The 25,997-nt window shown below is 43.6% G+C and overlaps 1 protein-coding gene across 1 annotated transcript in view; it reads left to right on the forward strand.

Moving 5' to 3' along the window:
- Positions 1-12,151: 12,151 nt before the first annotated feature.
- Positions 12,152-25,997, forward strand: part of PDE10A (phosphodiesterase 10A) — a 262,401-nt gene continuing 248,555 nt past the window's right edge. Inside the window, exon 1 of the mRNA XM_019549980.1 lies at positions 12,152-12,340. Coding sequence (XP_019405525.1) covers positions 12,277-12,340 — 64 coding nt within the window. The 5' untranslated portion in view covers positions 12,152-12,276. The remainder of the gene's footprint in view (positions 12,341-25,997) is intronic.

The raw sequence follows: 25,997 nt of genomic DNA on the forward strand, positions 1-25,997 counted from the left end.
TTCAAGAGTAAATTGGATGCTTATCTTGCTGGGATCCTATGACCCCAGCTGACTTCCTGCCCTTTGGGCAGGGGGCTGGAGTTGTTGATCTCCCGAGGTCCCTTCCAGCCCTAATGTCTATGAAATCTATGAAAGACCTTCTAAGTTTCTTTGACACATAGTCATTAAACAGGAACTAACATTTGGAAGACATGAACAGGGACTTTGACTGTATGTATAAAGAAAAGAGCAGAACATCCGTTTAGGCAACATGACTAAAGTACTTTAAGTAATTCCATTTAATTTTTTGGAAGGTATGGAGCAGGGAATAGGTGTTTTTCCTAAAGTGCAGCGTATTATGTCCAAGGACTAATGAAGACCAGTACTTTACGTAGACACAGATGCAGTTATTCCTTATAACTCCTTGTATGTGCCATCAACAATTCCCTGATCCTGTTCAATTAAAAAACAAGTTTTCTTGTCCAGTTCTGTGAATTACAAATACATGCTAAGTAATCTGAAAGGCAGTTTCATGACCAAATAAAGACCTCCACTTAGACATCTCTGAGGTAGACTAAGATCTTAGCCTACATCTTTCCTCATTTGTTACCCTATCTGACAGAACTGTGATATTCATTATCCATATAATGTGTAATTACTCCCCTGTCTTGCTGCATTTGTAGAATCATGGTATCTAGTGGAAAAGAGTTCTACAGGTAACTATGAATTCTGTATTTTTAAAATTTTTATTTTTATTAACTGCCAAAGCAATTAGACAAGTCCTGATTTTGCTTAGATTTGTGAAAACAGCCAGCTTTTATTGGGCATGCTTAGGAACTTACTACTGCTATTAACATAGCCTTCTTCCCAAAAAAAACTGCATTTGTTTGTTTGCAGTCATTCCAATAACTTATAACTTTCTACCCACAAAGTCTTTACAGTCCTTGAACACAAAGAAATATATGTTCAAAGGGTTAAATAATGAGGAATCTGAAATAACTTATAACCTGTGGAAGTTTGGGGTTTGTACAAAATGCAAAACTCACAGAAGTATCATCACATACACATACTTGCATGAAGTTCAACTTGATCTTAAATGCTTGGTCATTCAAGTGAGTGCTGATGGGGAAAATGCAATTGGAAAGAGGCAGAGAAAAAAGAAGCTGAGACAGGCTCCCTTCCAAATAAACAAGGCCTATGCCTAAATGTAGAACATAAATGGTCTTTGAAGATTTTGATTGTACAAGTCAGAATTGCCCCTGGGCTGACTGGGGAGTATGGCCAGTTACCTAATCAGACACCGACTTTGGCAATATAAGGATGAACTGTTCTTAAACAATGTCTTCAATGTAGTAAGTACACATAGGCTTTCTTATAACATATGCATATTTTGTTCTGCCTATTTTTCTTTTACTTACTGTACTTAGTTACTTACAGTCATACAGAAAGTCACTTATAGTAGTTAGTTTTAGGGGGAAAAACAAAAAACATTAATCTACCAGTAATGTAAGGCCGAAAAATTTACCTGACATCGAGGTGGCTTGCAAGGACTGACACTTTCCACAGTAGTTCACGTTTGTGTTCTGTATGAGGGATTCTGTCTTCACTGGTGATTTCCTGCATTTTCTAAGGATTTGTTTTGTTTGTTAAAACTTGCTTATGAGGCATATGTTGAGGATCCAGTAAAATACAACAGTATGGCTAGGGACAGGCATTCAAAAATCCAGAGCTTGAAGTGATTCAATCTTTGCAGGTTAGATGTCTATATACATTTTCAGGGTGTAGTCAGGAACGTGACCTTTGTACATGAGTGTTCTAGGGACTGAATTATTCCTGAGTCAGTCATCCTTCCCATATCCTGCAGTTACCTTTTAGGGTTGACCATCCTTTTGTAGTCTTGTTTTTTGAATGAATTTGTGAATTATGTCAGCTTTAACTCTTCCTCAGACAGAAAGACTGTGTCTTGCTGGATAACACAATAAAGTTGGGTCAGAGTGTGCAGGCATTATGCAAGTTTGATGGAAGAGCCTTTGCTTATTGCTCAGATTTTTCTAATTGCTCAGATGTTTCTATTACAGAGGCTTTCCTTTTGTAGAGTTAAAATATATTTTTGGCCAAGCAATTTCACTTGTCTGTTCTGCTTTTTAAAGCGAGATGGACAACTTTTCATAACTGAAGGGTTTCTTTACCAATGCCAAAAGAGATAGTGATTCCACTTGTTTTACTTCCCTTTTCAAACCAGCTATTAGATACAAAAGAGGGGGGAAACGAGTTGCATTATGTTTGCCATTTTTCATACTTGCAGATCATTTAATTTTTTTCCTGCATTGACTCCCCTTTAAAATGTTGTGGTGGGAGGACAGTGTGGTTTTAGCCATATATTGTGGAGGTTTTTTTCCTTTGGAATAATATTTGATATTGGTTTCACAGAAGCCAGTACATTTATTCTTGTTTAGAGGTAATCTTGCAAATGAATATTCCTATTAACCAGCATAGCTGTTTCAATGTGTCTTGAAATACCCAGCAGTATTTTAGAGCAAATTACACTCTTAGCGTTGCTGTGCTAGCCCTACCATACTTTAGTTTTCTATCTGCATTCACACCCAGCCATGAAAACCCTGCAGCAGCAAATCGCATGGAGGTCAGAGTTGCATGTGATAGCTGAATATAATAGTCTTATGATGAGTAATACCATTTACATTGTATGTGCTAAGATAAGAATAATGCTGACCTATGGTCTAAACCAGGAGTAGCAACTTTTGTTGGTGGAGGCTTTATGATCCAGCTCCCACCCCAGACTGCAAGCCTCTGTGTACTGAGGTGACCAACTGCCTGAATTTATTCTTGCTGATGATTCCCATTCCCTTTGCAGGAAATGTAAGCACAGGCATGGTGGATCAACAGGTACTGCACCAGAGGGGAGTGCTATGCTGGGGAGGGACAGCATGGCAGAGCCATGCACCACAAATTCTCTGCATTGGATCAGACCTTTACAGGCCAGGTTGGATCTTTTGGCAAGCTGCATCTAGCCCGCTAGCCATTGGTTGCCAACCACTGGATAAGCTAATCACAAGCTGGTAAAAAATTTCCAGTACCCTCCTCTTTGTTTGCAGAACTGCAGAATAGGTAGGAAAAAGCAGTAAGGTGATATTGTAACTGAAAGAGTACACCTAGCACCAAAATGCGTGTTAACCACCCTCTCTCCCGCCCCCCAACACACACACACAGTTCTCTGCATGACCTTAGGAAAGTCCTTTTCACCTCACTGTCTGTGTTAATTGGCATCATAGGGTTAATACTACTCTTCCAAGAATAATATCAGGTAAAATTCCTTAATGTCTGTGAGATAGTGTGCTGAAACCATGGGTGCCTTAGAAATACCTATATATAACTAAAGTGCCTATAAAATTAGGGCCATCATCAGGCAGGAAGGAAACTATATGAATTAATTAAAGATTGATGCTGGGACCAAACTTACTTTAAGAATAATCTTAAATGTTTTTGGCAAAAAAGTTGGAATGCACTAATGAAATTATCTGGGAAGCATCACTGAACAGAGGAGGTTCAAAATAAAATAAAGGAAGATCTGGATAACTGAAGGTGGAGTAGTAGGAATGGGATACAGTGTACTAATACAAAGTATAAGGTCATGTGCATGGGACAACAAAATATGAGTAGGTGTTTACCAAGCCAAATTAAAATTGGGTATTGTTTTGGTGAGTTTTTGTTATATGCCTTGTATGTTCTTTTTTAAACCTTTTATCTGTTTCTGGATGTTATTGGCTTATAAACCTAATAAATGAACTTCTGCTATGAATCGGAGGCTCATTAGTTGGGAATGGCTGAGGAAAAAAGATCTGAGAGGTGCATTAGTCAATGACATCAGGACTCTGAGCCACAGATGTGACAGATATGAAACTGGCAAATAGAGTCCAAACTGTATCTGGAGAGTTAGAGAAATATTTTTAAAGGAAGATTTAGGTTTTTTTGTTTGTTTTTGTTTGTTTTGTTTTGGTGTTTTTGAGGGGATGTTACCTGTGGGCTTGGAATAAGTTTGCACTGCTGATTCAGACCCTACTTCAAGTCCCAACCTGCTGGACTGGCTGCATTAAAAATCGTATTTGGTGTGCAGCTGCAGCAAGGTGAGCTATAGGTGAGAAAGGAGGGGCAGCTTATAGCAGTATAACTGACCCCATAGAAGCTGGCTTATTGAGACATACTACATTTTAGGATGTCTGGAAGGGAAATGGCAAATTTGAAGGGAGAACTGAGGACTGGGGACGGGATCTGGGGGGAGAATTCATGAGTCAGCTTGAGTGAAGACAGTTTTGGGGGCAGACATGTTGACTGGTGACCAAGTGGGTGTGGGGAGAAGGGAGCAAGTAGTCTGGTGAATGGTAGAGGGGGAGAAGAGAAAGGGAGATGCTGAGTGTCAAGGGAATGTGTTCATGTTTGTCTCAGGTTGTTTATATATGTGGGCACACTCAAGAGGGAGCGTGTCAAGGGATGATGGTAATACCCAACTTTTATATAACATTTCTAATCAGTAGATATCAAGGTACTACATAAAGAAAGTTGGTATCATTATCTCAATTCACAGATGAGGAAACAGGCACAGAAGATGTGGATGTTTTGTGAAGGTGGGCAAAAGAGATGTAGTATGGTGCCTAAGGGTCTCTATGCATAAAGTAACTAGGAGAATGCACCTAATGCGTGTTGTAGTAGTATGGAAGGAAGAAGTCGGGTTACAGTTGTGTACAATAAAGGTAAGAGAAAATTTTTACTCTGACTGACTGTTCTGTTTCCTTGGCAGTTTTGCAAAGATAGTTACAGACTGCATATGTGCATAATTGCCCGTGTCTGAGCCAGTCTATGTATTTAGTGGGCATGTCTACTTGTTCATTAAGGCACTGTAGTTACTGTGCATTAAGTTTAGTACTTGTATAACCAAGTACTAAATCAATGTGCAGTAACTGGTACTATTGCACAGTAGCACTGATGCACAGCTTTTTAGTGATGCTAACTAAAAAGCTATAATATGTATAAATATAATACTCCAGCGAGGATCAATTGATGCATCTCCAGCAAAACCAAGGAGGTGATTTGTCAGCTCTACTCAGTACTGGTGAGACCACAGCTGAAATACTGCATCCAGTTTTGGGCACCACACTTTAACAAGCATTGTCTATGTGTAGGGGGTGCACATGGAGGCATGTGCACCCCCTGAATTTGGCAGTGCACCCCACAAAAAGGGGGACATTGCTGGGGGTGCCTAGGGGCAGTTGCTGCTCACCCTCCCCCCCACCGCTGACACTGCCAGTGGCATCTGTGAGTGGTCCCCAATCGTCACTGGCTGCCGCCGACACTGCTGGCGGCATATGCAGGTGATCACTGACTGCCAGTCAGCACTCACCATCCCTGCCCCTCCCCAGCTGCCGACAGCACTGCAGCTGCCTGTGGGAGCTCACTGCTTGCAGCTGCTATGCTGCCGCTGCCTCCTGCAGGAGCTCGCTGTGCCCTTCCACCCTCCCCCCCCACCAAGCCTCTGGGGGCACATGGAGTTCATGTTAACAAGGACGTGGACAAGCTTAAAAGAGTCCAAAGAAGAGCCACCCGTATGATCATGGTTTTACATGGCAAACCATACAAGGAAGAGTCAAGAAATCTGGGACTTTTCAGCCTGAAGAAAAGAAGACTGAGAGGGGACCTGGTAGCAGCTTACCACTACACAATGTCAAGGACTCGGTGAGCAACTGTTCACCAGGGCATCCAAGGGGAAAACTAGGAGTCATGGCCACAAACTCCTAGAAGACTGATTCAGGTTCAACATTAAGAAAAACTTCTTCACAGTCAGGCTGTCCAGTATATAATTTTTTGTGTACCAATAAGATACAGGATTGCAGATGCCTGTCATTATTACCTATTCAGCACTTAGTAAATTATAACTGGCCTTTCTCCAGTTGTACATGTACTGGTTCACACGTGAAAACTAAAAGGGTAGGCTTACAAAAATATCCATGTGAAAGGCAAGCATTTCTTAGGATGATATATTTTATTGAACCAAGTGTGTAGTCAAGTTTTGAAGCTTTCAAATGCAAGATATTCTTGGTCAGGTCTGACCAGAAAAGTTTATGCTAAGAGTTCTTGGATTTGAAAGCCTTGAACTCAACTACACACTTGGTCCAATAAAAGAAATCCTTGTCTCTTGCTTAAATTCGGGCTACAACTTTACTCGTACACTACCAAAAATACTGATAACCTTATTTAGTTCAAGGGTTCCAATAATACCATTGTCCATACTACTATTTGTTAAGTAGTTTTACTGCATGTCATCAGTACCTATCAGTCCTGATCATGGACCAGAACCTTAGTGTTTTAGGTACTATTCAAATAGAAAAAGATTCTCTCTGCCCCTAAAAGCATAAGGTGTTTGTGTTGCTCCACTTTTGAATAGAAAAAGGTTTGATTCAGATTTTACAGTAAAAAGTAGCTGCTGATGAACCTTTGTTGTTCAGATAGAAAGGTAGCAGTTTTCCTTTGGGGATTTTCATCTGCTTTATTTTGATCCTTGTAAATTAGACAAGAAAACAAACACTCTAAATAAAAGCACCAAATTTCTGGTCTTTGTGCTGCATGGGAAAAAATGAGGTGATAGAGGCCCCAATTTAGATTTTGTTTAGTTGTTTAGTCTTACAGGGAGAAGATCCAAACATACAATTTAAACTAAAAACAAAAACAAGCCACCCCCTAACAGAAACACAAAACAAAACAAAATCCAGGCATATTTAAAACTCTTTGTGCTTTGGTGCCAGCTCATTTGCTGTTTTTCATATTTAAATCTAGTTTGAATCAAAAAATCTGTAGATTACAACTGGCTGAAAATGTTCTGTCATTTGGTACAACATTGGTCTTTTTGGCTATAAAAAATTACTGTGTGCGCGCAAAGTGGCTGCTTCCCATGGAGAACTGCAATTTTGTATGGGGAGGGGGGAAATGAAAATTGAATTGGTTTTCAGTTTTTCCAGACATAAATTTTCCTCAAAGGGAAAACCATTTCCTGACCATCTTTAATCTGAAATCTTCTAAATAAACTTCCGTAGAACTCTAAGCATCTTTGTGCTTCAGCAACATATCCTGTCAGCTGCCATCTTGCAGAACAGAAACAAAAGTGAGATGAACAAAGCTGTACAACGGACTTTTAGTGACAACTGCACTCATTTGTCGTACTCCCCTTTTTCTACTTGTCAATGATCTGCAAGTACATCAGTTTCTGAGAAAATATTGATTTAAAATGTATAACAAATGATATATGTAAATTAATGCCAGTTAAGGGTTATGCCGATGCTTTTTGCTGTAAGCTTTGTTGTTTTTAATTTGTTACTTTGGGGGTTTACATTTGACTTTTTGATCACTTAAATTGGTTGGTCTCATTTTGTCTCTTGAATTGGATTACTCCCCAACCCATGAAGCACTTCCAAGATGGCAAATACTGCAGACAGTCTTGTAAATACATAGTTGTGCAAGTATTCAAAAGACTTCTGTTTGATCAGAAAACCTTGTGCAAAAAAAATTGGTTTGTATGAATGGTGGTGGAAATCAGCTAAGATGGCTGGCATGATATACCTGTTGAATGAATTCATGCTTTGTGTTTATAGAAGTACTTGTTAACAGTGCCCTGCAATAGGCATGAAACGCAGTATGGTTCTGTATAAGTTCCTTGAAAAAATTATGAAACTTAATAGAGAACAGTATGTTTCCCATGAAGAAGAATGTGATGCATTTGAAAGCTTGTTTAAGTCTACCCCAACCATGCAGGTGCTCCAGTAAAAGATACCACCCATAAACATCTTTTCCATAGTTTTTTGTTTGTTTGTGTTAACCATGATACAAAGTTTGGTATGTGGAATGTTAAAAAAGGAGCAGAAAAGGTCTACAAATGGTCTCATTTTAATTAAATGAACACAGAATTTTTCCATAGAGGGGTTTGTGCTGCATAGTATATAGGTCTTTGAGCTTCTTTGCCTTGATCCCCTTGTCTCTTCCCTCCCCCAGTACATTTTTTCTGGTTTCCAGGCTTCCAGCTGGGCACACGCCTCATTTCATAGCTTTTTCTCTTCTCCAATGCATGCTGAAATCACCTTTCCATTTGTTGAATCTTAAATGCCAGTTGACTTCACCTGGATTTTTCTTAAGTCCTCCCCTTATATACTCTTTCAAGGAGCCCAATCAAATTTGCAAAGAGTGGGTTCCTGAGATCTGGGGAGTAGAAACAGATACAGGAGGATTTACCTGCCAGAGAAGTGGGGCTAGATAAGAGTCAGACCATGCTGCTGTCTTACCTACAAGTTAACTCCATCCATGAACTGATCAAGTTTAGGAGCTTGTTTGTTATCTGTACTTAAAACCAATCCAAATAATTGTTTTACATACTTGAAAAAATCTTTAAGTGAAGTTTTTTCCTTTGTAAGTGTTTTAAATAAACATGTTTCTTTTGTTGTTGTGAAGTAGTTGCTGAACAGGTGCATTAGCTGTTCTCATAACAGGCCTGCTGCTGTGTGTGCACTGCCCTGTGAAACACCTGTTGTGAGCACTCTGCATAAGCAGCTCGTGCATTTGTAACTATAAAGACAAATACCAGCTAGGATGTGTTTAGATCATATTGTATTGGCATGATACAGTCTCTGAAAGACCAACACATCTGCTAAGTTGGATGTATATTGATATGTATTTAGTTCTGTTCCAGAAACATTTGATTCATTTCTTAGAAATGCAGAATTAAAGTAAGGTTGATGTCAGTCATGCTTAGCCTGTGGTAAAGGGGATGCTGGATTGTATGCTGTTGTAATATCCTCCTGTGCCATTTGAAATGGCATCATATGGGTTTTCAGTAGAATTGGCTAAATCATGAAGAATCAGATTCACAAAATATAATTATGAATAAGAAAAGCATTTTATATTTACTGATAACTTAATTACTTGATTTTTAAATGACCACTGGGCATCTGTGATTTATTTTTGCAAGACAAGACAGTTTCATATATGTAGATGTTCCTATTTTTTCCAATATTGGCTAACTGCTCTCCTAATGCTTTGGTCATCTAGGCAGGATCTGACTGACCAGTTGCCATGCATAACAAATGATTAGTGAATAATAAATGAAGTGATATTTGAAACAACTCAGTTTAAACTATTTGTCTGGAGTATTTGATTTCTTAGATCTTGGCTGGCTTAATGTATGTTATATGCAATATAAAAAGCCAGTGTTGGGCTTTTTTTTGGTTCATGCTGTTCAAGCAGCACTGTTTTTAGTTTAGCAACAGTTTTAGCATAGATTTTCAGAATCAAAGGTCTGACAAATGTACCTTGGAAATGTCAATCTTCCGTAATATTATGTCATACTGACTACAGTAACTAAGCACAGTTGGATGAATCTGAGGTGAAGTGGCATCTTTAATTCTTTCTGACAATTTTCCTTGTTCTTGGTGGTTTACTCTCTTCATCTTTTTCCATTTGACAGACTTTACAGCTGAATATTCTTGTGACAGATATGTGGATGTTTAAATAAATATTTAGCTATTTGCTTAGCAGTTGGCAGAACATAGTCTGAAGCCATAAAACATCACTTGCTAATGTTTTTTTGGTAAGGAAATTGAGTTATTTTATAGATCTTAGTAAACTTCCTGATAGCATTTACAAGAAAGAAGGAAGGAAAGTCCAGAAACAAAAAAGTAACAGTATTCACATTCCAGCAAATAAGAGTATTAACATCCTTTCCAACATGGGTATATGAAGTTAGAGCTATTAAAACTGTTTTGTCAGAGATTCAAACTGTATGAAGTGGAAAAAAAAGAGTCAAGAAAACATATACATGGTATTCTTGTTTCAAGTCAGAATTTTAAAGCAAAAAATAGGTTTAGAATATACAAATGATAGCAACTTTGCTAAAACTTGGCCACCTTGTGGTTTTTGGATTTGTCTTTTTACTTTAAAAGAGTCTCTAATCTGCTTTGCCATTCTAAACGTCTGCAAATTGGACTGTTTCCCATAGATAAAAAGCATTCAACTGACAGAAGCGTTTTTTAATCGGAAAGCTGGAGGATTTTGAGAGAAGCATCTAATTTTTACCAGTTTCAGTATTAATTCTGTGAACTTTGAATTGGAAAAAGAACCTAATTCAAAAACTAATCATTCTAGCATTTTTTAAACTATGTCTGAAATAGTTTCTAACAAATACAGAATTCTTTGCAGTAGAGGCTAAGATCTTCCTTTTTAATATTATTCTGAGTAGAGAAAAGCAGTAGCTATTTTGGAGAGAAGGGTAAGTCTATTCAGGTAAACTACAGTTATCCCAGTATCAAGGTTTTATCAGGCTCACTCCCCAACAGAGACTACACTGGGTTTTATGGATGCATAAATCAGCTATAAGAACAACTTTAGAATTAAACCGGGCAAAAGAATAACCTGGTTCTATTGATGCTGAAGGTGTACAACAAGGAAAAGAGAACATTCTGGCACCTGTAGCCAGAACAATTGCTAGCATGACTATAATGGAAGATAACCATTGAAAAAGAATAGTTATAGTGAGTATTTGCAAATGATTCTTGTATCATGTGGATCCCTGAATGATGCATCACTCACACACACACAGATTTTTATATATTAGATAATTTATATGTTATTATGTAATGTATTTCATACTGTATGTATATATACATATACATAACAATTATAGGTTTATAAACTACATATTTGTATGTACTTTATATATAAAATTATTTCTATAGATTACTATATATTTATATACTATATTTGTATATACATTATATACAAAATACATGTAACCACATGCAACACATTAATATATATTTGTATATGCATTAGCTATAAATAAATGCATGTGTATACACACACATTACAAATATATAGTGTATATAAATGTGTTTATGCATTAGATATAAGATGTATGATATACACACACATATTTATATACTGTACCTATTTGTATATGCATTAGATATAAATAAGATGCATGCGTGTATTATACATACAACACATTTATATACATTTGTACATATGCATTATATACAAGACGAATGTGTCTATTACAGACAAGGCAGTCAGGACTCCTAGTAGAGATGGTATCTTTTATTAGACCAACAAGATTTTTGCAAACAGAATTCTTTAATTGCAAGCTTTGGGGCACAAATACCCTTCACCAGGCACTGGAGAAAAGATTGGCTCTATTACACAACACATTTTTATACTTTATATGTTGGTATATGCATTGGATATAAATAAGATGCATGTATGTATAGACACACACACAACCTATTTATATACTATATCTATTTGTAGATGTATTAGACATCAATAAGACGATATCAGATGATATTATATGAATGATATGCGTGTATAGTCAAGCATGATTTGGTACATATATGTGCTTAGTATCCCCAGTTCACTCCTGCGCGCAGAAAACGCCCCGCCCGCGCCTAGGCTCCTTCCCTCCCGCGCGGCGCGGGGCGCGGGTCGAGCCCCAGGCTCGCGCCGGCTCCCGACTCCCAGCGAGCGCGCGGCCCCTGCCCCGCGGCTCCCCCGCAGTGCGGCCCGCGAGCGACTCCCTCCTCCCCTCAGCGGCCGCCGCCGCAGAGGGGGGCGCCCAGCAGCAGGGTCGGGGCGGCCCCCGGAGCCCCGAGGCGCGGCCGGCCGGCCCCGTGTGCACGGGGCGTTTGAGCGGCGCCGCTGCCAGCCTCGCCCATTGGGCTGGAGGCGTCCGGCAAGGAGGTGCCCTGCAGCCCTGGCGGGGCCCAACGGCTCCTGGCAGCCTCGGGAGCGCCCGTGTCCCACCGCGGGCAGAGCAGCGCCTCTTGTTGCTCGCCTCCCCCCCACCCGGCTGAGCATGCCAAGGCGCCGCAGGTGCACAGCTGCACTAGGAGGCGCCTTGCAGCGGGGTGGGGGGGGAAACACAGGCGGCATCGCCCTCGGGCGGCGGCGGCGGCGTCCTGTGCGGCAGCCCCCGCCTCGTCCTCCTCCTCCTCCCGCCTCCGGGGGGAGGGCGCAGGGAGGAGGCAGGAGCGGGGCGGCTGCCGCAGCTGCAGCTCCTCACTCCATCGCGGCGGCAGGAACGGGCGCTCCGGGGCTGCCTCCTGCCCGCCCTGCGCTGTGCCCCGGCCCCGGCCCCGGGTGCTGCCGCTGCCCGCGGCCACGGGCTCGCTGGAGCAGGGCTGCGGGGCGGCCAAGCGGCGCCTGCTTCCCCTCCGCCTCCGCCTCCGCCTCGCCCTGCTCCTGGGGCCAGACATGGAAGATGGATCTGCCTCGGGCAGCTGCTTCCGACGCTTCACCGACTGCTTCCTCAGCACCAGTAGGTGTCCGGGCCCGGGCCCTGCCCCTGCCCCGCCGGGCGCACGTGGGAGGCGGCCGGGCGCGGAGCACATGGCGCAGGGCTGCGGGAGCGGCGCGGGGCGGGGGCTCCGCCCGCCAACGCCGCTGCCCCCGGGGGCCCGACCACAGGCGGCACACGGGGGCGAGGGCTCTGCCCGGGACAGGGGAGGCAGGGCGGGCGGGCGGCCCGGGTCTGGGTGCCCATGTCTTTGTCTTTGTGTGGCTGTGTCTTTGTGTGTGCGCGTGTCTTTGTGTGTGTGTCACTCTTTCTCTCTGTCCCTCTGTCTACACATCTGTGTTCTCGTCCGCTCTCCTGTTCGGTTGTGCGCTAGTCCAGTCTCTCCCCCCTTTCTCACCCTCCCTCTGCCAGCCCCTCTCCTTGCCGGAGGACTGGGGGGATGTGGCTGGAGACTTGAGAAGCTCGTGTTTCCCTCCTCTGGCTCAAGCCCCATGTGGAAATGCCCCATTTCCTTCTGACACATCTTTGCGGTTCCAGCCTGCCTTGCCTACTGCTGAGGCACCTTTGTAAGCTGGCTCTGGGACTGACTTTGTCATCCTCCTGCTTGGTAAACCTGCTCTGGGACTAATTTTTTGTCATCCTCCCTTGCTGGCACATGTGGGGTTTGTTTTCTTTCAAGAAAAGCCCTGCCGTGGTTTTGTAAGCTAGTGATTGCCACCCATGAAGGCTGTGGAATCCCATTTTCTCAACTTCATTTTCTTTAGTTGATTTGTGGGGCTGTGAAGAAGGGTTTGATGTGGAGAGCTGCATTTCTGGAGGGTCCCTGGCATCCTAGGGTTGCTGTCTGGACTCTCCCCACTTTGTTCAGCACCTCCTGGCTGATTTACATGGAATTGGCTGAGCGGGATTTGGTTACCTGGTAGCCGTGGGAAACAGCACCATGATCCTTGTGCAAACCCTTCTTCCCAGGTCGTTCAGTGTTTCCTGATGCCATTCAGTGACATTTTTACCTTTTCTGTATGTGTGGATGCTGATTTTGTGATACAGAGATGTGGAGTTAATCTCAGATGTGCCTGTAGAAGAGAAATCTGGAAAGAGAGGCTTGTGGCATGCCTTAATTCTCTCAATCTGTATTCCCTCCCTCTCTCTAGAGCAGTGTTTCTCAACTGCTGGGTCACGACCCAAAAGTGGGTCACAAGAACATATGAAAGAGTGGTGAACAAGTTTTAAAAATGGATCAACAAATTTAAAAAAATGGATTCTCCTTTAAAGGAGCAAAACATGGGATGCTGGCTTTTCCCTTGCAGGATGGCAGAGTTCCAGCTGGCGAGGGGCTGCTTGGGGGGGGCTGGGGCCTGGAGCTGGGAGGCAGTGGGTCGGGAGTGAGGGGCACTGGGTTGGGACTGGCCACTGATGTTTACAAATGAGTTGAGAACCTCTGCTTCAGAGGGTTGCAGAAGGCAGGTCACAAATGGAGCACCATTCACACATGATAAAATAAGTAGTTCTGAGAGCAAGGAACCAAGTCAAAGCATATATTCCAAATGAGCCAATTCTCTGATACGCTTGTTCAGGTCAGGAAAAGAGATTGTTATGGAAAATATATTGAAAACATTAGGCCAGGTCACTGCAGTTCAATTTTTTTTTTAATAGTGCATGTGTGGTCAAATGAAAAATGGGAAATGAAGTCAAACAAGATATTATGCAGATTTAGCAGAGCTTTTGCAAACAGCAGAATCTCAGTAAGTGAAAATAAGTTTCCTGGCAAGTAGTCTGCATTCTGAATACTTCACATGGTAATGGTTATAGGACCACATAATTGGTAGTGATACCTGGTCAAACATGTAGATCTCGGGTCAGCCTCTTCAATCGTGTATGGACTTCGTAGTCACTTTCCTGTGTACTGGAAAACCATCGTCCATGTATTAAGGGACTGCTGATAAGTTACAGGATCACAAAAAGGATATTATTGTTTTAAAGGGGGTGAGGTAGTAAAGGAAAATTAAGGCAACATGTTAGGTTTGATGGATTGTATTACAGATTTCTCAGTTGTTACTGTTTTATGTCCCAAATGCTGCTCAGTATGCATGCCGAGGTTTAAACTTTGGAAAATTACAGAATCTGACACTATTAACATGGGAAAGATGATAGAAATGGGAATGAGTTTCTTGGAAGAGAGACATAGGTGACCTAATCAAAGTTTCAAAGGTTGGGAAGCAGGTAAAATTGAGAGGTGTCTTCCCACCACTGTGACCATAATCAGGCTAATAGAGACATCCAAAGTAGTCTTTGTTTTTTTTTTTTTTCTTTTTTATTTCAGGTATTGCAATTTTAGTTTGTGCCATATCTGGCTGGTTAATGCTCTTCTGTGATGCTGCTTTTGTCACAATTAGAGCATTGGAGTGGCCTGCAGTGGGACAGGTAAATGCCTTTTGTTACTGTATTGTGTCTTTTTTTAAAAAAATAAGTTTTATATAATTTGGGATACAAAACAACATTGGGAAGTATGTAATAAATCCACAGTGCCTGACCTTTTCAATGGAATTACACATTAAGTTTCTGCACTTTGTTTTCTGTGGAATAGTTTTAATTTTCAAGAGACGACATTTTGCATGTTGTGCAAAGGAAGTATCTGGAGCTGCAAACAATTAGAGAGCCATATAATGTTCCATAATGTTCCACAAGACTGCTCATGTGTGAATATTTTTTTTTTTGCAGAACAGAGTCCATGCTTGTGGGAATGTCATTGTAACTCTGATAATGCTTAGGACTTGTGCAGTATCATGTTATAACTTGATAGTGCTGTAGTTTAAGGTAACAAGTTGATTCCATGCTGCAATGTCACAGAGGCATATGGTGGAGGTGGGGGTCTTGCTATGGAGTAACGATGAGACCAACCTGGTGGCCTTTTACTATCAGATCACCAGATTAGATGCAGGGGTAGCAGTGGATATAGTCTTCCTGAACTTCCGGAAGGCTTTTGACACTGTCTCTCACCCTGTTCTCATTAAGAAACTGGGGAGCTGTGGTGTAGACACCCACACAGTCAAATGGGTCGCCAGCTGGCTGGAGGGCCGCACCCAGAGGGTGGTAGTGGATGGGTCCTTCTCAACCTGGAAGGACGTGGGCACTGGGGTTCCGCAGGGCTCGGTCCTCGGGCCCACACTGTTCAACATCTTCATCAGTGATTTGGACAAGGGGGTAAAAAGCACCCTGTTCAGATTTGGGGGACGTGGGCACACTAGAAGGATGCAACAGGCTACAATCAGAGCTAGACAGGTTACAAGGGTGGGCGGATGAGAATAGGATGGGTGTCAACACAGACAAGTGCAAGGTGATGCACCTCGGGAGGAACAACTGGCACCATACCTACAGTTTGCGGAACTCCCCTCTTGTCAGCACGGAGGCGGAAAGGGATCTTGGGGTCATCATTGACTCCAAGATGAACATGGGCCGGCAGTGTGGGGAGGCAGTTAGGAAGGCCAGCCGTACCTTGTCATGCATCCACAGATGCATCTCGAGCAGGTCCAAGGAGGTGATCCTCCCCCTCTATGCGGCACTGGTCAGGCCGCAGCTGGAGTACTGCGTCCAGTTCTGGGCGCCACACTTCAAGAGGGATGTTGACAGCATGGAGAGGGTCCGGGGGGGGCCGCTTGTATGATCAGGGGACAACAGGGCAGGCCCTATGAGGAGAGGCTACGGGACCTGAACCTGTTCAGCCTCCAAAAGAGAAGGCTGAGGGGGGATCTTGTGGCCTGTTATAAACTAGTCAGGGGGGATCAGCAGGCATTGGGGGAGTCCCTGTTGCCCCGAGCACTGCCAGGAGTGACCAGGAATAACCGTCACAAGCTGGCGGAGGGTAGATTTAAGCTGGATATCAGGAGGCGCTACTTCACGGTCAGGGCGGCTAGGGGCTGGAACCAGCTTCCAAGAGAAGTGGTGCAGGCACCTACCGTGGGGATGTTTAAGAGGAGGACAGATGAACATCTTGCTGGGGTTGTTTGACCCCTGTATTCTTTCCTGCCACGGCAGGGGGTCAGACTCGACCTGCTCAGGTCACTTCCGACCCTACCAACTATGAAACTATGAAAATAAAGTCTGGATTATTCCTTTGGGCCTGGCTTGTGGCAAAACTGGTATGTGGCCTGCTGTTCATCACCTGAAGTTGAGTTTTCCTTGGTCTTTAGCAGTGACGGATGTGTGTAACTATGGGCAGAACTTGGTTTTGGAATTGAATCATCCTTAAGTTGGAGTGGATGACATGGGGGCCAGAGCAGGCTCTTGCTCTGATGCTGGCTCTGTGTTACTGAGAGGGGTAAACATCTTTACTGAAGAAGATGTGTGTTACCTATTAAGTGATTAGTGGAGTCGCACAGAAACCCCAGTTAGGATCTGTGTTCTCTTGAACTAGGCACTGAACAACAAATGGGAGCTATCTTGAAGAACTTATGTTTTAATTAAAAAATGCAAATATAGTGAACGTGGGGATGAGATGTGTAGTAGTGCTGACCAGAGTAAGGAGAGTATCATCACATATTTAAATAGTTGTCTGTTTTGCAACTTGATGGTTCTAAATCATGCAGTTTATTTAATTGAATTTAATTAATATAAATCTAGTTATCCAGCTGATCAAAACCGCCATCACTGTTTGGTTAGTTTGTGGTAGGCATTGAAGATAGTGGCCTAAGACATAAAATGAGGCAAGTTTCTTGTGGAAGGAGAAACAGCAGAAAACCTTTCTGTGCTTTTCATATTGTGACTTTTCAGAGTAGAACAGCTTTTGTTTAATGTTTTAGAACAGCAGTGAAGTCCCATTACCCGCCCCTGCTTCCTCTCTTTTTGGGAACAGTATCAGGCATATAATCCACTGTCATTAATTGGGTCTGTTTTGAATTTTGGGGTGTAAGAATGTGTTTGTATCTATATGTGTGTGTTTTTTATATAACTTTCAAAGTAAAACCATGAAGTAAGTCCCTTATCCCTGCTAAGAACTAAATGTTTTGGCCTTACAGACTATTTAATCTACTGTTATACAGATCAGCTTTTAAATTATTTTAATTTATTATTCTCATGCCAATAGGTCACATTAATAGCATCCTGTATTTTTGGAAAGTTTGTTTACTCTTGCATGTATGAAATGTATATACATGAGATTCTCTTTGCATTGTGCACGATTTCAGAACTAAGTATGCAACTTACTGACCAGTGTCAGCCTTTAATGCATTCATAATCATACAGAATTTCATTTTAGTTTGACGAATGAGATCTTTATATAAGAAGCCTTTTAAATTTTTTTGAATGTCTTTAAAATACAAAATAAATCGACAGGCTCTGCGTAATGTAATAATACCTCTTTCACTTTTAAGAAGTTAATGTTCTTAAACTTAAGACCCTCTTCTCTGAGTTAGTGTATTTGGACCTATCTACTCCCTCTGCTGGCTGTTTGAATTGGAAAGACCTGTATTAAAAGCTGCACTGATATTACTAGTGTTATCATTGGAAAAGGAAAAACGTTATATTCAGGCTTCCAAGAAGGTGGTATTAGTTCCTTTCCCTTAATAAATCAGTGCAGAGGTAGAGATTTTTTCAGAGTAGTGCAAAGGATTTACTTATACATTTTATACATTTTTAGTTGTTATAATAAACCTGTCACACTATGTTGTAAAATTTCAAATGGATATATTAAACCCTAAATAATATTGTCAACTTATGACACTTAATGGTTGGTTAGAAGAAGGAAGGGATTTTTTACTATTTTATGGTTAACCACGTATGTAGGAGTTCAGGTGCATCTTATACAAGTATGGAGGACAGTCTTGGAGGGAATTTGATTCAGTGCCAGGGGATGGCAACGTTTTTGGCTGGAGTGCCAAAAATACCCCAGCCTCAACCCGTGTCGTGACTTGCGTGCCAGGGGCAGATGCGGCGGGATGCGGAGCTGTGAGGGGTCCGATTCTCGTTGCTGGCAGCAGGTGCATGGACACCTCCAGGGTAGGGGCAGGGTAGGGATTGCGCTGCCCCGGCCTTTTCCTTGCCACACGCTGTGAGGTACACATGCAGCTGCCACTGGCCATGGAGCCAGCGGGCTCTCAGCAGGCTGCGGGCAGGCTGCGGACATGCTGCAAAGAGCTGCCTCGCGGTCTGGAACCATGGCCCCATTGTGTGGCTGGTGATAGCTGCATGGGTGCCTTAGTGCACATGGTGGGGAAGGGGCCAGGAAAGAGCAACCCTGGTCCCTCCCCTGCCAGCCATGAGCAAGGCAGGGGATCTGCAGACTTCAGCGCAGTGGCTTGCAGCCTCCCAGCCATCTGCCACAGCCACCTGGGCTTTGGGTAGGCCTCTGCTGCCCTCCACAGAACCTGGGCTGCTTGCAGCAGGTAGCAGAGAGGCTGCAAAAAGTTGTACCAAGGTTGGCTGTGCCCCAGCCCCACTTGTTGCTGGCGGCATGTACATCTCCAGGTGGACAGCAGGAGAGGGGCTAGAGTTGCACTGTCTTGGCCTCTTCCCTGCTATATGCTCTTATGGGTGTGTGCAGCTGCTGCCAGTGCCGGGGCACTAGAGCCTGGTACAGCAGTTTACAGACTCTCAGCTGCATGCCACATTCATCCAGAGCTCTGGGCATTTGCTTTCTTGCTATGGAGCCCAGGCTGCTTTCAGCAGGGTGTGCGGCCTCCCAGCCACCTGCTGTGAGTAGCCTGGGTTCCGTGGTCAGAGGCAGCTGCCCAGAGCCTGGGCTGGCTGTGGTGTGCCAAGCAAAATGGTTGCCAACCCCTAACTTAGTACATCATTGCATAATAATAATTTAACTTTTCCATAGCACCTTCCATCCTTTATGCACTTTACAAACTATGCACAGGACAATTTGATTTACCATTGAAATGCAGATACTTATGGTGGGGAACAATGTATATGTTTGAGGATGCTTCAGGGCAGCTACAGCAAGAATTTAGATAGGTAGAATGTAATAATGTGGTATGGAATTTGAGCAGGAGACCATGGTTAATGTCTCTAGGATCCTTAAGATTCTTATTTTATACCATATCTGAAAAACATCATTTTCAGCAGTATAGTGTGCCCTCACTTTATGCTGGTTTAGTGCATCCTTGGAACAGTGAGACACACAGAGGAGTACCATCTGTGGAATCCCACAGAGATCTCTTCCAGCAACATCTGGGTAGTTCTTATGTTCAGAAACTCTCGTAACCTAGTCTTGCTTTGAGGTTTAGCGGGATGTAGATGCAAGTTTGTGTGGCTGTATGTTATGTGCAAGGGCAGAAATTAACTCCAACTCTTTCCTTTTCCATTCAGTGGCATGTTTTTATCATCTGATTCTGACAAGGTGCCTTGCATGGTGGAGTGATTCCTTTATTAAATAACAAAATGGCATAATTCAGTGGCTAGTTTTGTTGGTTTGTTCCTTCATTATTTGTTGGCTTAAGCTGATTAGTACTCAGTAATGCCATTGGAAAAGGGCGGCTGTTGCTGTTGCTGTTTTCTCACAGGTGATTTTGTTGGCTGGTCTGCAGCCAGTCTCAGATTGATGCTTAAAGCTCTGACCTTCATGTGACTTGAAGTCCTTCACAACAGACTTTCTGGCTGCCCTCTCTATTTTCCTCAGGATGCACAGTCAAGCAGACCTATTGCAAGGGCCAGGCAGAGGTTTTTTTTCTGTCACTTCAGGCAGAAAGAGACTTTTTGGACAGTGAAGGGAGAAGCTGATATTCTTCCTTTACTGTCCAAAAAAGAAGAGTTGGACTCTGATGGTTCGGGATAGAACTGCCTCCCTTGTGCAAAGTGCACTTGTCTTCTCAGTTCTCTTTTCTCCCTACGCTGCAAGGGCTGGGGGTGGGGGCAGGTGAGATCCCTCGTTTGGAGTTGACTGGGGCTGAGGAAGGAGGGATGGAATGAGTTAAGCACTCGTGAACCCTTTCCTGCTCTCCTCCCATGCTAATTGAGGTGCAGGACCTCCCTGCCAGAGGAGCAGAGGTACCTATGAGGCCAGGAGGTGCACGTGTGGCTTGGTAGGCAGAGTTGCTTTAGGCTGGGGGATATAATTTTGAGCTCCAGGCCTGAAAAAGTGGTGTTTGGCTAGAGGCGCTTGATTGATTGATTGATGTAGGAACAACATAAGACTGAGGGATATGGAGGTTCAGCTTGGAACTGTGGCAGCTAGCTCTGAGAGTGGACATCACAAACCTGAGTTTAGGAACCAAGGTTTCATGTACAGGGTGTGAGAGGAATTTGTGTTCCTTGGAAATGGGATTTGCAACATCTAGCACACTGAGTAGGTAGATGCCAAAGTCATCCAATAGAAAATGTTGATGAGAAATGATTGTCTGATTTCTCCCCTCCCTCCTAGGCTTTAGTGCCTTTCTGTAGTTTTGAGTTAGGCATCTCTGCGAGCCTGTGATTCACAACCTGAAATCCTCTCCTAGACTTGCGGCTGTCATCTCCATGGGCATGGAAGGCTGGCTTACTCTTATTTTAAAACACAGCAGCAACTGGTAGAGGCTGCTTAGGGGATCTGGCCCTAAGTAATTCTACTTGTGAAAAATTAGGTGCCCTTGGTCTCTTGGGCACCAAAGTAGTTAGTGGGGATAGTGTATAGCTTGCTTGCCTGGACTTTAGCACCTTGTTTCTACCTCAGTTGCACTTGACTCATGTAAGTGCTTATTTGGATCCAATCCAGAAAGATTTAGTTGACTGTTTTGGGAGAAACTGTTGTCCTCTGCCCTATTAGCAAACACCTTCTATCATTATCTGTAATTATTCAGGTTAATCACCTGCTTCTGTCATGATATGCTAACATGTAAGGGTGTTGGAGAAGTAAAACTAGCTAAAATGTATGGGCCCTTGCAGATGTGAAAAAAACTAAAAAAAACAGTGCTTTACTTTAAACTTGACATGTTTCTGTGCTGAGCCCAGCACATGCCCAGAAGGGGCATTGCGTTAGTTGGACCCAGCTCACCCAGCGTCTGCATAAATCAGGCGCTTTAGTGGGGCTTTTTGGTGCTTTTATCTAACAGATGATTGAATCAACTATTAGATAAAAGTGCCAAAAAGCCCTGCTGAAGTGCCCGATCCATACAGACACTGCAAAGTGTTGAACTAACGCACTGCTTCTTCTGGTAAAGCGCAGGGTTTTTTTGTTTGCTTTTTTCATGTCTGTCAGCAGCCTGTGTTACTAAGTTGGCTCAAATTGCTCATTTTTTTTGCATGTATAATGGGAGTAAATGGGGGAGTTCAAAAAGGAGGTGACAGACCAAAATCTGATTTAGATTTAAGACCAGTTACATTTTTGGTGGACCTCATGCACGGTTTTTGAACTCAGAGGTTGTTTTTTTAGTAATGATATTAGTGAAAAAGATAATCTATTGTTGTAGAAATGGAGCAGAAGGAATTCATGTGCATTTATTATTTCCTAAAATTAGCTTTTGTACATTTGATAGTAGGGCTGTGTGAAATTTTGGCAGGTGCTTAATTTGAAGCCGTTTTGATGCTTTTCGAGCTCGAAATAGCGAAATCAAAATGAAACAAAAGGCTTTGAAACAGCTTTGAAACTAAATGAGGGTACTCAAAACATTTTAAAAGTTTCAAAATGTTTTGCGTTTCAGAGCAATCTGGTAGTGGGAGGTGGGGGAGAGCTGGGGCTGTGCTCTGAGCAACTCGGCCAGCCCCATGGAGCTCAGCCTGTTGGGGCCAGTGGCAGCAGTAGTCTTCTTGGTGGTAGGTGTGGGCTGCACCCGGTGCTGGTCCCAGCTGGCAGGCAGCCTCCTGTCATCCTGCGCAACCAACTGTGGGGTTGTGCCAGACTCCTACTGGGGGTGCAGGCCCCTAGATCTGCACGTGGGATGCCAACAGGCTGCTGTGGCTGGCAAATGATATGTACCCCCCTGCACCTGTCTCCTAGAAACCTGGCAGGCTTCATGCCCTCAGAAGGGGCTACTGTCCCTGCAATTTTCATCTGAATCAGGCAAGAAATGACAAAGTTATAGGCATTTTCATGATTCCCCATTGTAGCCTATGGGCGCACTGCTCCGGCTGACAGGTGGAACTTCCCCAGCTCCCAGACAGCGTGTGGCACCATGCTGAGCCACACTGCACTTGTGTGATGCGACAGGTACCGCAGGTGCTAAGTGAGGGGCGGGCATGATCTCTGCTGCCTTCCACTGCCCCGTGCTGCGTGGGGAGGCTCTGCCACAAGCCCCCAGCAACCCTGATCGCTGCTGCTACAGCCCGTGAATGCAATGCTTTTTCTTTTTTAAAGTACTAGGAGGCTTGGGCCAGGCAGAGCAGCCGTGGGGGCTTCTCCTGTGGCCCCCTGTGCCTGGGAAGAGGCAGGCACAGCTGGAGGAGCAGCGGGAGACGCCCCCATGGCTTCCCTACCTGGCCCCATCCCCTGCCTGGCCCCAGCCTCCTGGCACTTTAAAAGGAGGGCTGTGGGGTTGTGCCAGACTCTTCCCAGGGGCACGGGTCCCCGGATCTGCGTGCGAGATGACAGCAGGCTGCCACTGCTGGCTGGGACCAGTGTTTGGTGCAGCCCACGCCAAGCGCCAGAAAGACTGGTCCTGCCACTGGCCCCAGCTGGCAGTGGCAACCTGCTGTCATCCCACATGAAGATCGGAGGGTCTGTGCCCCCTGGGAGGGCTTCAGGCCTGTGCAAGATTCCTCCTGGGTGGGGGTGCAGGCCCCTGGATCTGCATGTGGGATGACAGCAGGCTGCCGTCCCTCCCCCAGAGTACACATCGCAGACCCTGGCCAGCTACAGATGTCAGTGTCAGAGCAGTCCTTCCCCTCCTTCTTCTGTGTTTCTGTTTCCCCACAAGCCCACCTCTGAAACATCCGAAACATTTCTGAAATACTTTGGATGGTTTCGTTTAGTTTCATTTTGGATTTGGTGTTTCAGGCATTGAAATGGGCTGAAACGCCTCTGAAATGAAATTTTAGCAGCCGTTTTGCACAGCCCTACTTTCAATAGGGCTACCTTCCACTTAGTGCTGCACCTCAGAACATGTGTATATTGCCTTCTATAGGAAAACATCTTCTCTTCTCCATCTTTCCTTCCTGGAAAAGCTATACCCATCCATTACTGTATTCCAGTCACGTAAATTATCCCACCATGTCTTTAAGTTTGTTCTAGGATACTTTCTAAAATTCCAAACTTCTGAGCAGCTTCAAAAAGTGTGATTTAAAAAAACAAGTTTTTCAGAGACTATTTTTACATTTTATCCCACAAAATGTTGGAATTTAGTCCAAATTACTCATAGCCCAATATAGACAAGATTAGTCCTGAGAAAGTAACAGCTGCTCTGTGTCTTATCACACTTGGCAGTTGTGACATTTTATGTCACAATCCTCCACGCCCAGAAATGGGAGTTTTGGGCCATTAGGAAGGAAAATCCCAGTTTGTTTTGTCAGTCATACCTAGACATCAAATGTTGGATGGTAATCACTGATTCACTTTGGATGAGCCATGGGCTGTGCTGGGTGCATGGTGCAATGGTGAGGAGGTACTGTAGGCATGTGTTGCAGCAGAGGGCTCTCTGCATGGCATGTGACCCGGGGACTCGTGGTCACCACCGGTGCAGCCCTTGGGGCATGCAGCCGCCAGGCACTTAGAAGGCACTTAGAAGTTGGACAGCCCTCTGTTAGATCATCTAATCCATCTGCCCACTGGAAACCATGCAGCCCCTTGGGGAAGTAATGCCTTCATTAAGGGCTTTCCTTTATGTCTAAAGCTACTATTCTATGCAGGGCTTTCTAACAGTAATGTTTTATCTCACTATTTATCCCTTACAGATTTTTTCCCTCACCATGCCTACTGCATATCAGGCAAACCTATGATAAATCATCTCTTTGCTTAAATAGTCTGTTTTATTTTTAATGCTTCTTTCACTTACATCTCAGAGACTTCCCTTGAGTGAATTCCATATTAGGTTCTTAGACTTGAGTCCTATTTCCTGTTTTGTCTTTGTGATCATTTTCTTTTTCCCTCTTTGTCTTATCTGTTTCTATGCTTATTATTATTATTTCCTCCTTGTCCACCCATCAGCTTATTTTAGCTGCTGTCTCCTTCCTGATTGCCAGATTTTATAGAGATTTCTTCTTCTCCCCTATTTGTATGCCTGCCTCTTACACTGTCTTTATCTACAAATTTTTATTCCGCAACAGTTCTGTTTTTCCTCTGATGGAGTACATTAATGTAACTTCAGTTCAAGTGTAGTTTATCTTGCTTATGTGCCCTATTCTTTTCCAGAAGAGACCAAATCATCACAGCAGTTTTTGAAAACTACTTCTATGTGTTCCACATTGTCAGTGACTCATTACATTTCCTCTTCTGCCACTGTCTGCCCTGCCCTGAGTGTGATCTCAATATTGGTGTGTCACCTGTCCTCCCACCGCCCCGATTTATAAATAAACATAAAGCTCATGAAAGGTGCAACTTGATGGAAAAGGAAACCGAAGTAATCTTTTTCTCCTAACATACACAAGTTTCTTCATATCAAAGTTCTGATGTGTTGTTTCACTGACTTGTAGTAAAACCAATTTTGGGAGGAAATGGTTCAGTTCTAATAGTTTTATAGTATCTAGGGTCAGGAGGGACCTGAACAGATCATCTAGCCTGACCCTCTGCCACAGGCAGGAATGAATGCTGGGTTCACAAGACCCCAGACAGGTGATCGTCCAACCTCCTCTTGAATTTGCCCAAGGGAAGGACGAGGACCACTTCCCTGGGAAGTTGGTTCCAGATTTTGGCCTCCCTAACTGTAAAAAATTGCCTTCTGATCTCCAACCTAAACCTATTCTCCATCAGCTTATTACCATTGTTCCTCGTCACCCCAGGTGGAGCTGCAGAGAAAAGGGCTCTACCTATTTGCTGTTGATCTTCCCTGATGAGTTTGTAGGCAGCCACCAGGTCCCCCCTCAGCCTCCCCTTTCTAAGGTTCTTAAGCCTCTAGTTGAGACAGATACTCTTAACTCATCTTTAGCATCATCCCTTATTCTTGAAACTGAGTTTGCAGGTACTTTTATCATGGGTATAATTGGTCTCATTTTTTGCCCCTCAAGGCTGTAGGCATATTTCCAAGTGATGCACCGAGGAGGGGAAGAAATCTAGGTGATTCAAGGTTTGACTGTGTGTAGTACTATATAGTCATCATCTGGAATAGGTCTTATTTTTTGTTGTTGTTGTGCAAAGAAGTGGGTTTTCTTGTTGGGCTCTTCCTGTAGAGCTGATGCTAATATTATGATGCTTAGGGATGATATTGCAAAGTAACTTGGCTGTATCATCTAAACACCTCTTGTATGTTTGCTAATGACACAGTTATAGCCTGCACAGAGGATCATCTTAAAGGGACCATTACCAGAAAAGTACATTCGTAGTGTCAGATCCCGACAGAATTCTCAAGCAAGGAACACGGGGGTCTGAAGAAACCCTCATGTTCCTGCTCCTTAGACATTCCTCTAAAATCTATTTGATTATGCGCTCTGTATCCAGCAAGGATATTCTTGGCGGAGGGGGTCAGAGAGTAAAATGGCCTTAATCCAGTTTGTGCATCTTCTTTGTACATCTGCACTACAAGCAGACTTCTGTAGATCCTAAATGGGAAGAACAGGGTTGATCATGCATAAAGTCTCCTTACAAGCTGAGCAGTATGCAAATTCTGCTTGAGGAGCT

The sequence above is a fragment of the Crocodylus porosus genome, unplaced genomic scaffold (genome assembly GCF_001723895.1).
Source record: "Crocodylus porosus isolate Cpor-Errol unplaced genomic scaffold, CroPor_comp1, whole genome shotgun sequence".
Lineage (NCBI taxonomy): Eukaryota > Metazoa > Chordata > Crocodylia > Crocodylidae > Crocodylus > Crocodylus porosus.